General features: G+C 36.1%; 1 protein-coding gene across 43 annotated transcripts in view; it reads left to right on the top strand.

Moving 5' to 3' along the window:
- Window positions 1-12,568, top strand: part of R3HDM1 (R3H domain containing 1) — a 183,398-nt gene that overhangs the window by 103,204 nt on the left and 67,626 nt on the right. For 33 of the 43 annotated variants that reach the window (XM_021075238.1, XM_021075208.1, XM_021075236.1 and 30 more), the window contains 7 exons: window positions 4,460-4,519; window positions 4,603-4,743; window positions 8,358-8,466; window positions 8,557-8,652; window positions 11,523-11,560; window positions 11,644-11,694; window positions 11,808-12,034. In XM_021075238.1, the coding sequence (XP_020930897.1) occupies window positions 4,460-4,519; window positions 4,603-4,743; window positions 8,358-8,466; window positions 8,557-8,652; window positions 11,523-11,560; window positions 11,644-11,694; window positions 11,808-12,034 (722 nt within the window). The remainder of the gene's footprint in view (window positions 1-4,459; window positions 4,520-4,602; window positions 4,744-8,357; window positions 8,467-8,556; window positions 8,653-11,522; window positions 11,561-11,643; window positions 11,695-11,807; window positions 12,035-12,568) is intronic. The other 10 variants (XM_021075247.1, XM_021075246.1, XM_021075241.1 and 7 more) reach the window with 2 other exon arrangements.

Raw genomic sequence — 12,568 nt, 5'->3', positions numbered from 1 at the left:
TGAACTCAGTGGTTGAGGAAGAAGGTAGAAAATATATAGCTAGTTTGAGTGAAACAAGATGAGATCCTAAACAGGCAGAATTTTTCTTTGCTATGAATCTGTAAGTAGAGATATCAATATAGATAAATGTATTTGCATTGCAAAATATTTTTCTTGGAAGTTCCCTTCATGGCTCAGCAGTACAAACCCAACTAGTATCCAGGAGGACACAGGTTTGATCCCTGGCCTCAATCAGTGTGTTAAGGATCCAGCGTTGCCATGAGCTGTGGTGTAGGTCACAGACACAACTTGATCTGGTGTTACTGTGACTGTGGTGTAGGCTAGCAGCTATATCTCCGATTCGACCACTATTCTAGGAACTTTCATACGCTGTGGGTGCGACCCTTTTAAAAAAAAAAAAAAAAAAAAAAAAAGACAAAATGTTTTTCTTTTGTGCAGTTCTTTGTTTCCCTCTCCAAATGAAAAAGGTTTTAAGTTATCTGCATATGCATTTTTAAAGTGTACACTTTAGTGAATTTTAATATATTCACAGATATATGCAACTTATCACTGCAGTCCATTGTAGAATTTTTTTCATCACCCCAAAAGGAAACCCTGTACCCTTTTGCTGTCATCTCTTTATGCCCTGACCCTAATCTAGTTTGTCTCTACAAATTTCCCTATGTAGGGTATCTCATGTATGAAGTTATATGTATGTGGTCTTTTGCGACTGGCTTCATTCACTTACCATGATATTTTCAAGTTTTATCCATGTTGTAGCATGTATCAGAACTTTAATCCTTCTGTGTATACATTTTTGTTTGAATAAGTATATAGGTGAATAATTCATGTAATGTCTAATGTATAAGTTTGTGGGGTTTTTTGTTTTTGTTTGTTTTTGTTTTTGTCTTTTTTTGTTTTTGTCTTTTCAGGGCCGTGGCATATGCAGGGTCCCAGGGTAGGGGTCCAGTCGGAGCTGTAGCTGCTGGTCTACCCACAGCCACAGCAACTCGGGATCCGAGCTGCGTCTGCAACCTACACCACAGCTCACAGCAACACCAGATCCTTAACCTACTCAGCAAGGCCAGGGATCGAACCCGCAACCTTATGGTTCCTAGTTGGATTCATTTCCATTGCTCCATGATGGGAACTCCATAATGTATAAGTTTTTACTAATGTCAGTGTGGATTAGGAAGTTGTAGCAAATGTTAAATTTTCTGAGAAGTAGGATTTGCTTAATTGATGACTCAGTGTTCTCTCAATGAAACATGTAATTAATTGCCAGATATACATGACACAAAATTAGGAATAAGCCTGGCCAATTTCCCCTAGAGCTTTCAAGTTTGAGTACGGCTCAGACAGATCTTCAGATGTTAAGAAGATTTATTTTTAATGACAGGCACTAAAATTTAGTTAGCCTTTTATTTCAGACTTTTTCTTCAGATTCTTAAATGTTTATCTTGTTGTCAACCCAATAAAGAAACTTAACTTTAGATGTCAAAAGTTTATTTGACCTGTTTCAGGAAATATTTTCAAATACTACAATGAATCATTACTAGGTCAGAACCTACAAGCCTAAAGTTGTTTGAGATACAGATTACACTCACTGACATGATCTTACACCTATCTTTGTGTTGATTTTAAAACCCCTTTTTTGTAAATTCCATAATGTACTAATGAAATAATGGACAAGGAGTTTCTGTTGTGGCGAAGTGGAAACGAATCCAACTAGGAACCGTGAGGTTGTGGGTTCGATCCCTGGCCTCGCTCAGTGGGTTAAGGATCTGGCATTGCTGTGGTGTAGGCTGGTATAGATTAGACCCCTAGCCTGGGAACCTCCATATGCCTCATGTGCGGCCCTTAAAAAAAAAAAGAAAGAAAGAATGGACAATATGGACTTTATTATTATATCACTAATGGAGGGAAGCAGCCCCATGGAAAGAGCCTGAGAATGTGTTATTTTAAAAGTAAACTGTTCCAGGAGTTCCCTTGTGGCACAGTGGGTTAAGGATCTGACATTGTCACTGTGGTGGTGTGGGTTTAATCCCTGGCTCAGGAATTTACATGTGGCCAGAAAAGTAAACTGTTCTGCTCTGGGGAACATTATGTAATTATTCTGTGTTTGAAATACTTTCTGAAATTGCTATTATTAGAGGTAATGTTTGTCATTTTATTTCTTATCTGTTGCAGTTATTTGACCAAGGTCCTATGGAACATTGGGGTGGGGATCAGGTGAAAGCATTGTTTTCTCATTTTTCATTTGCCACTGGTATACCAGCTGTGTACACTTTATCTAAAGCTAGTTCTGGGATAATGACTAAAACATTGATAACTAAAAGATTTTTGCACCTTCATTTTAACTTTAGGTAGTTTATTGGTCAATTTGATTACGATACTTTTTTTTACTACTTCTTTAATGATAGCATGTATTGATTCCCTTTAAAGGTTATACAATAACATGTTCAGTAAGTGTGCCTACTTATAGGTTCATATGCCTTAAGAAAAGTAATTTGTGGATTCGTTAGTTTGAGTACTATCTGTAATGCTTCTATAAAGGATTATTAAATTTTAACTTAAGGCCATTACCAGAATATCTAACCTTGACAACAGATCTGAAAATTTGGAAAATTGAACTAAGCTATAGTGGATAAAAGGCAGGAAGTATAAATATTGAGAATTAAGGAAAGTTACTGGCTTTATTTTTCTAACAAGTTCCACATTTTACTAACCAAGCAGGGGAACTTAATTTAAATAGTAAGCAGTTTGGATAATAACAGAAAATCCTCTGCAGTCTACAGATCTACATGTGAAAAGGGAAAAATAGCTTGAATTTGTATCAATGGCTAGTAAAATTTAAAATAATTAGATTTTGTATATTAGGGAAGTTACTAAAAATTACTCATCTCAAGGCAAATTGACCCCCCAAAAATTAGATGAAGAGAAGGTCTGATTGTTAAGTGAGTAAGTCCTTTGGGGGGGTGGAATTTCCCCTCCTTCCCCAAAAGTTTAAGGAAAAAATATTAAAAGACGTGGGTGACACAGTTTAATTAGTTTCTTTCATACAGATACATTTGTTGAGCTTCTCTCTATAGGTTGAATAACTGTGTAATGAAAATTGTGATAAATACTATTAAAGAAAAGTTTGAAAGAAACAAGAACAAATATAAGTTGTTCTAGGCAAAGACAACAGCCTGTTCAAGGAAGCTGTGAAAGCAAGGAACTTGGCAAGTGAGTGAAAGATGGTGCCACATGCCGAGATGGAGAATACTACAGGAGAAGCACATTTGGGAGCAAATTTGAATGTTGCTAGAATTTGTGTAAAACTCTAACCCTGTTTCCAGCTTTGGTTTTGAAATCACCGGATGGGCATGTTTTTCTCTTGACTTTTTTCAACCAATATAAAAATATGTATGCTCACTGTTACTCAGTTTAATTGAGACTTATTTTGCTATATAGAAAGAGCATCAAACTTAGGGCTGATGTGTAGACTTCCAGGCAACTTTCACAGGGGCACCGTTTCCTCTTAGAACTTGAGAGATCTGCTCTACAGTGTTTGTTAGGGAGGGAAACGTTAATCTCTTGGCCTAGCTTCTGGATCTATAAAATTTCGAGAATAGAACTGAATGATCTCTAAAAGCTGCTTCTGGCTTTAAGATTCTGTGAGGTTTGTTTCTGTTTTATTTTTCCCACATGCATGAGAAATTTGCAGTGATCACAGGAATACTCTCTTGAGCCATGTTCTTGGTGTGTGAGCAGGGAAGGCCTTTGGGGAGTGGTACCTCTAATTTGTTACAGACTGGCACACTAAATAGTATCCTAGTAGTCAAAAGGAACACATGCAGGTGTTCCCTGGAGTCCTTATTAATTTTGCATGTTGGAGGTCTTTGGTTCATTTTAATTTTTATGGAAAAAACTCCCCAAGTCTTAAAAGTATGTAATAACAACTTACAAAATGATTTGAAATGTCCTTCCTTCTGAATTAGAGTTAGTAATACAGTTCGTACTTCTGTGCTCTATTTCTGTCTCTATGCTAACATTGGATTCCCATAGGAATATCCCTGTTGTTACTGCCTTTCCATGTTCTTTAGAGTACTGTTTCTACTGAGTTCATCATAATAAAGTCATGAGCCTAACTAGAGATTTCTGCTTTCCTGCTACCTTTTGTCTTTATTGAGTAGTAATACTTAGGAAATCAAAATATATGTATTTTAAGAATGGCTGCATGTTGATAATTATTGGAGTTAGGCAATACTGTACACTTGTGTTTATGTGAAGTTTTCCATAATAATTTTAAAAAGTCATCTTTTACTTTTTTAAAACATTACCTTTTTTTAGAAAGCATGTAAATACCCTAGCATCGAGCTTATGATGTTCCTCGGTGTACGGGTTTTAAGGAAAAAATTAGCCATATAAATTCAACATTTATGATTATTTCAGTGTTTTAAGTTTTACATATAAGAGTCTTCATATTTTGTTTCAGGGACAGAATGATGCTGTTGAAATTGGAACAAGAAATTTTAGATTTCATTGGTAATAATGAGTAAGTCCTGACATTTAACAGAAAAACAAATTGTCGTCACAGTTCTTCAAGATTTGCTAAGTTAGTTTTTCTTTTGCTTGCAGGTCTCCACGTAAGAAATTCCCCCCAATGACGTCCTACCATAGGATGCTGTTACACAGAGTAGCCGCTTACTTTGGATTAGACCACAATGTTGACCAGAGTGGGAAGTCTGTCATAGTAAACAAAACTAGCAATACAAGAATGTAAGTATCAAGAAATGTACTTATAAGATATACATGTGCGTGATAATATTTTATCTTTCTAAAGCACCTCTCATCTCAGGGTTTCCACATGTTTTAGCAGTCTAATTCAGCTTCATGATAATCTGATGTGATGGTTCCAAAAAATACATTTAGCTAAGTAGGTACAAAATCTACAAGTCTGGACAGAAATAAGACAGATGAATGAGGATTGGTTTTAAAAAATAACAACAAAAAATCCTTCAGAGGTCATAGTATCAGTGATGTTTCTCTTAGGGATGTTTAAATTAATGTAATTTACATGGCTATGGCCAACCTCAGGCAAATGTAAAAGAAAAAAAAGCAAATTTTTACACCCTTACATTTAATTAATTTTCTGTCAATTTACTATCTTTTCCACCTTGCTGCTCCTTTTCCCCACAAATCTCAGGAAAGTGGGACTATTAGTTAATCTGGTATTTTTCATAATGTACCCTTCTGGGCTATTTATAATTTACTGAGGAGAAAAAAGGAGTCACTTGCTTTAAAAAGTGATAGACTTACAGTATGGTGAAATAGATAACCAGTACTGATATTTGGGAGCAATGCAGAGGCACCTAAAATTATAGTATGTTCACAGTACCTCTTTTGCCTGTTGATAAAGAGTTGCTAATCCTAAACTAAGTAGTTAAGTTCAGCTGAAATCGCACTTTGTGGTGAATGTGCATATTAAAAGAATTTTCTAGATTTATTTCATATGTGATAGCCCATATTCTGTGGAAATGGGCAGCAGTCAGCTTCAGCCTCCATTAAGTAATGCTTTTCAGCTCATTATTTTTCTTTTTTTCTTGAAGCTAGACTTTTCTCAGGGTTCTATTATGGACTGTTTAGTTTGTATGGTTATATTTAATTGACCTATATCCCTTCTGTTGTAATCACCTTTACTCTTATAGCTGCCATATTGTTTACTTGAACTTAGTTGTCTTTCTTCCATTTCAAATAGTATTTTGTCAGATAAATAGAAATATTTCTGAAGCTAGTATTTATAAATGACTATTACTAAAAAAGATGTCTTTGAAAAGGATCCTATATTTATTTAGAGATTAAAGTTTACCTACAAATGTTAATCTTATTTCATTTTCCTCTACCTTTTAGTCTTTTTAAAATATCCTCATCTCTTAAATCGTGGCTAGAGTAGGATAGTAACCATAAGATATGAGCTTATGAAGGTGAATTAGAAGGTGAATTCACTGAAGGTGAATTAGAACTATACTCCATTTAACCAGTACCTTTCAACATTACTCAGAGCTGCTGGATACCCAAGCACATGTACATTAGCAGGCATTTTGACTAACATTTTGACTGGTGGCTCTCTAAGGTTTTCAATACAGTGTAACTTCAGTTATTTGAATGGTGCAAATGATGCCAGGTTTTTCTTTATCCATGTAATCAAAAGTTTAGCTAAACACAGATGTGTATGATATACTTGAAGAATGAATCGATAACATAATTTTAACTAGACATTTCGGATCATTGAAGTTACACTGTATTCTTACTTTATATCTTCTGGAATATGAAGAAGGCTGTAAATCAGAAAACCTTAGAGATCTGCTCCACATTGAATAAAAACAAACTTACCTTTTCCTCATAGGCAGATTACCCGCTCCAGCCTTGAACCAGTGGTGTTGTGGATGTCAACAACCCGGTGTCCACTGGGGTGTCTCATTGGAGCGGGAAGTTGGCGATTGCAGGGCAGTAAAATCAGGCGTCTATAAAAGATAGAGGTAAGACAGTCTTAAGGTTAGCTGAAATGCCTACTAATGCTGTTTGGTATGGATATCCAGCTGCTCTTAGAAAAGTTGCCAGGCCCTTGGTTAAATCTTATAGTTCTCTTTAGAGTAACAACATTCATTAAATGAGAAAATGTGACTGTGGACAGCTACAAAAATAGTTGATAAAAGGAATTATCTGGTGGCTCAACAGGTTGGGATGGGCATTTTCACTGCTGTGTCTCGGGTCACTGCTGTGTGGCCAGTTCCATCCCTGGCCTGAGAGCTTCCACATGCTGCAGGTGCAGCCAAAAAAATAAGTTGAAAAAAGTAAACAGAGCAGTCATGTGACAGGTAACAAACAATATACTGCCATTGGCAGAACTAAATAATCTTTCAAACTCCTAGTGAAAGCAGCCTTTTGCTCATGAGTTTGGTCATGAACTTGCTTTTTTCTCTTTTAATTTTTTTTCTCTTTAGTTCTATATGTAGCTTTACGTAGAGACCTGCTCTGTTTCACTTATCTCAGTATATTTTAAAATAGAAAAATTTCTTCAGCTTACTTAGATAATTCTCATTTTTAAATCTTTTGCATCATTTGACAGGAGGTAGATACAGTACTTTACTAAAAATTCACTAGGTTAAAACAAAAATTCAGAAGTGTTACTTGAGTACTACATATAATTAATTATCTGGTCAAGTTTGCTGAAAATGTCATTACTCAGGTTTATTTGGTTTAGAAATTTATTTAGGGTATTCATAATATATTATGTGACCATATGTATAATATATATCACATATTTCAAAAGAACAGTTGCAGTTTTATAACAGGATAGTATTAAGTCCAAGTGTTGAATGAAATAATTTGTTGAGGCTGAGAATATATTTTAGAAAATGAAATCGAATATAATTATAATTTCCAAGGGCAACAACCTTTTGTCTCGAGACTTCAGTAGAATTTATGACATTTTTATAGAGGAAAGACTAATCAGCCATAAAGTATGTTATTAAGACTTCATAATCATCATGTTAGGTCACAACATTAACCTCCGAAAAAGAATTTATCTTTTTAAACTGGTTCACTTAATTAAAACAAAGATGTTCCCTGCTGTAATTAAGAATTCTTGGTATCTTGGTTACATTTCGAAGTAGTTTTTTTTAAGTTTTAGTAAATTTAACCACAGAGTATTTGATTATATATGCCAAACCAGGCACTGTAGGTGTGTAACATGAGATGTGGTGCTATATATCTTTTTTTCTTTGTTCCAGAACTTTTTCTTAGATTTAGAGGAGACAGAGCAAAGAGGATATACAGGCTTTGAGTCTTAACATACCAGGGCTACAACTGTGGTTCGGTCATATACTTGCCCTTTAATCTTGGGCAGTTAGTTGCCTTAGCCATTTGAACCTCAGTTTTATCAGTAATATTTATAATAATAACCAACTTCTACTGTTCACTGTTTTAAGTGCAATTCATCATTCATTTTATTTTCGGATCAACCTTATGAAATAGGTACACTACAATTCCCATTTACAAATGTGGAAACAAGAAAAGAAAGATTAATCAGTAGCACATGCAAGTTCTAAAGCAACTAACTGTTAAAGCTGAGTGTTTGAACCTGCACAGTCGAATTCCAGAGCCCACACTTTATTTCATACAGCCTTTCAGTCATGACATGGGATGGTTAATATTCTCTCATAAGATTATTGTGAGTGGTAACTGAGATAACAGAAGTATCTATTAATGGCACTAGTGTGTGGTAACTTACTGTTTTTATCACTTGTCTAAAATGTTGAATTTAACTTTTCTGTAAATATTGTGTATTATCTTTTTTGTTCCCTTGTTTTGTTTTGTTTTTCTTTTTTTAGACCTGATCAGAAATTTAATGAACATATCAAGGATGATAAAGGGGAAGACTTTCAGAAACGATATATCCTCAAGAGAGATAACTCTAGCTTTGACAAAGATGATAACCAGGTAACCTAACACAATTAGAGCATTTTTATAGGTTCTGGACTTTTACCAGCATATCACTTTCCTAAGAATTAATTGTTCTCTTTTCTTTAGATGAGAATACGCTTGAAAGATGACAGAAGAAGCAAATCTATAGAAGAAAGAGAAGAAGAGTACCAGAGAGCTAGAGACCGAATATTTTCCCAAGATGTATGTATTGACGTCTATTTGGGTCTTCATGTATTTATATACATATACATATTCATATATATATTATTTTATTGATCACATTTACTTTTAACCACATCTGTTACATATAAAGTCACCTTTTAGAAATATTGCGGTCTGTTTTGTTCATGTTAATTTTCAGTAGCTTATAAAATACTGCATATTAAAAGTTAGATAAACTTCAAAATTGGAAGCAGACAGACTAAGGAGTAGTACATGGACTGAGTATATAGTTTATGTAATTTCTTTTTCTTTCAGAGTTGAGATTTTTAGAACATTAGTCACTGTTTATAAAATCATGTTCTCTAAATCCTTCTTGTTAGTGGACTTTTCTTGATAAATAACTTCTTTCTTTTAAAATAAAGTTAATTGGGAGTTCCCGTCATGGCTTAGTGGTTAACAAACCCAACTAGTAACCATGAGGACATGGGTTCCATCCCTGGCCTTGCTCAGGATCTGGCATTGCTGTGATATGTGGTGTATCTTACAGCTACAGCTTGGATCCTGCATGGCTGTGGCTGTGGCATAGGCCAGCAGCTGTATCTCCAATTAGACCCCTAGCCTGGGAACCTCTATATGCTGCAGGTGCAGCCCACAAGAGACAAATAATAATAATAAAATAAAATAAAGCTAATCTGCTTTTTACATTAATATTTGTTTTTCATCTTATAAGTGATGATATGAAAAACTTCTTTTAAATGGCAATTATTTTATGTATATATTCGAGAAGAGAATCAGTTTGGTTTAATAATACCTGCTCTGTGCAGTACTGGGTACTATTCAAGGAGGTAAGGATATATGTAATTTGTGTTAATACTGCCAGAGGTAGAAATTTCCTCAGTATTTTTAAAAAGAGTATAATAACATTAAATTCTAGACTGTCAGTTAACAGTTTATAATAGTCAACAAATCTTATTGAGCACCTGTAGTAAGTGCTTTGCTGGGCACTGGAGAATATATCTATGGATATTTACAATAATTTATCTCCCAAGCAACCCTACATGTGGTAGATACTATCACTGTTTTTATTTTACAGATAAAGAAATTGGGGCTTCAGGAGGCTAACTAAATAAAATAGACAAAAGATCTTCCAGCTAGAAAATGACAGAGCTGGGATTTCATCCCATGTCTTCTGAACTCAGAGCCTAACCTGGATATAACTCTCTCTCTAGTTTTTAAGATAACTGAGGTCTTTACCCTTGATGAGTATTCAGATGACAGTATGGAGTGTGATTTCTATAGAAAATGAAGGTAAAATAGCACAGCAGAGAAGCACCACAAACCAGAATTGGAGTGAGAGGGAGAGTTTGCTTCCAAGAGGAAACCTAAAGGAGTGAAATGTTCTATGTCCAGGGTTAGCATCTGCAGGAGCCCAAAGATAAAGGGAAACTTGAAACAAGAGGAATTGAAAGCTTCAGAGTAGCTGGATTATAGCCTAGGCGAGGGATGTTTCCATTGGAGAAGTGAGCAAGAAGCACATGACTTGCTCTTGAAAGCTAGTTAAGGTGGTTGGCCTTTAGCTAGAGCAGGTGTCAGCAAACTTTTTCTTTAACGGACCACGTAATTAGTATTTTAGGCTTTTCAAGCTATATGGCCTTTATTGCAACAACTCGGACCTGCTTTTTTAATATGAAGGCCCCATAGATAACACGTAAACGAATAGGTATGACTGTGTTCTGATGAATCTTTACTTACAAAAGATAAGTAGTTAGAACATCAGGGAGCTGTTAAAGAAAAAGAAGCATGGAGTTCCTGTCATGGCTCAGTGGTTAACAAACCCAACTACGAACTGTGGAGTTTCGGGTTCGATCCCTGGCCTTGCTTAGTGGGTTGAGGAACCAGCATTATCGTGGGTTGTGGTGTGGGTTGTAGACACGGCTTGGATCCGGCGTGGCTGTAGCTGTGGCTGTGGCATAGGCCGGCAGCTGCAGCTCCAATTCGACCCCTGGCCTGGGAACCTCCATGTGCCGTGGGTGCAGCCCTAGAAAAGGCAAAATGACAAAAAAGAGAGAAGAAGCATGATCAGGTTGATACTTTAAAGAGATTGCTCTGGCTTCTCCTGTTTAAATTGGATGAAAGGAGCCACACTAGTAGCTGGAAAACTAGTTAGAAATGTAATAAGGAGTTCCCGTCATGGCTCAGTGGTTAATGAATCTGACTAGGAACCACGAGGTTGGAAGTTCGATCCCTGGCCTCGATCAGTGGGTTAAGGATCCGGCATTGCTGTGAACTGTGGTGTAGGTCGAAGACGCGGCTTGGATCCCACCTTGCTGTGGCTCTGGCGTAGGCCAGAAGCTATAGCTCCAATTAGACCCCTAGCCTGGGAACCTCTGTATGCCACGGGTGTGGCCCTAGAAAAAAGACAAAAAAAAAAAAAGAAATGTAATAGTATAAGCAAAGGCGATGGTTGCCTGAGTTCAGTCAATAGGAACAGAGTTTGACTGTAAGCTACATTGAGGTATAGCTGCTTATTCACTGCTCTAGCTACTACCAGAGCACAGGTGATCACAATAATTGTTGAATGAATGAGCTGGAATCTATAAACTGGTGTATACCTTGAATATGTAATAATGAAAATAGATTCACTTGTTGGAGAGAATATTTTAATTTTTAAGTGGATATGTACAACAAAAATGAATGGCTTCAAAATGTCTGTTAAAAATAAGCATAGTGTCTCCAATCCAGAAAAGATTTTCATTATCAGTTATTTGTGTTCCTTATCACCATGTTTGATATCGTAGGGGATGCTACTTTTAAAATATTACTAAATGTGATTTTTGTTGTCATCATTGGTTTATAGATAGCATTATTTGACAAATGCTCAAATTTTTATATCTGTTCTTTCTTTCTAGTCCCTGTGTTCCCAAGAGAATTATATTATTGACAAAAGGTGAGGGACTTTTTAACATTTGTTTTGGTAAGTGTCTGACTGATGCTACTAAAAATTAAAATGTTTTATTAAAATGCCAACAGAATCCAAGACGAGGATGCTAGTAGCACCCAGCAGAGACGTCAGATATTTAGGTATTGGAAGCATGTTTTCATGCAGTACATAGTATTGGAAATACAAAGCATCTTTTTCCTTATTATTTCCATTCTTGTCTCTATTAGCTTTTCAATTTATTTCTAAATTTCAGAGTTAATAAAGATGCTTCAGGGAGATCCACAAATAGTCATCAAAGCAGCACTGAGAATGATCTGAAGTACTCTGAACCCAGACCCTGGAGCAGCACAGATTCAGACAGCTCTCTCCGAAACTTCAAGCCTGCTGTAACCAAAGCCAGCAGCTTCAGTGGAATTTCAGTTCTGACAAGAGGTGATAGTTCTGGAAGCAGCAAAAGCATAGGCAGGCTTTCGAAAACAGGTATAAATATCTTTCTAGACTGTACAGTCAAAACATTAGTTTCCCTAATGTTGTCTTAGCTCTTTATTTATCATATGATTGCTGTAATTACCCTAAAATTTAGAATTCCTATCAGAAGTACATTGAGCATCTCTAAAGTACTTAAGTGGTAACACGTTCATTAACATTTAGATTTATTCTCTGAGCAAGAAAGATTTACAAACACCAGTTAAAATAAGATTTCTTGTAGTTACTGTTGTGGCTCAGCAGTAATGAACCCAACTAGTATCCATGAGGACATGGGTTCAATCCCTGGCCTTGCTCAGTGGATTAAGGATCTGGGGTTGCCATGAGCTCTGGTGTAGGTCACAGCCGTGGCTTAGATCTGGTGTTGCTCTGCTGTGGTGTAGACTGGCAGCTGCAGCTCTCATTCAACCCTGAGCCTGGAAACTTCCATATGCCACAGGTCTGGCCCTCAAAAGAATTCTCTATTATGACATAAACTTAAATCACATTGGTTAGATGAAGTGTCGCCTCTTGTTTAAGTGCCCAGAA

The sequence above is a fragment of the Sus scrofa genome, chromosome 15 (assembly GCF_000003025.6).
Source record: "Sus scrofa isolate TJ Tabasco breed Duroc chromosome 15, Sscrofa11.1, whole genome shotgun sequence".
Taxonomy (NCBI): domain Eukaryota; kingdom Metazoa; phylum Chordata; class Mammalia; order Artiodactyla; family Suidae; genus Sus; species Sus scrofa.
The sequence above is the reverse complement of the archived record's forward strand: the minus strand, read 5'-3'. Positions and strand labels throughout refer to the sequence as shown.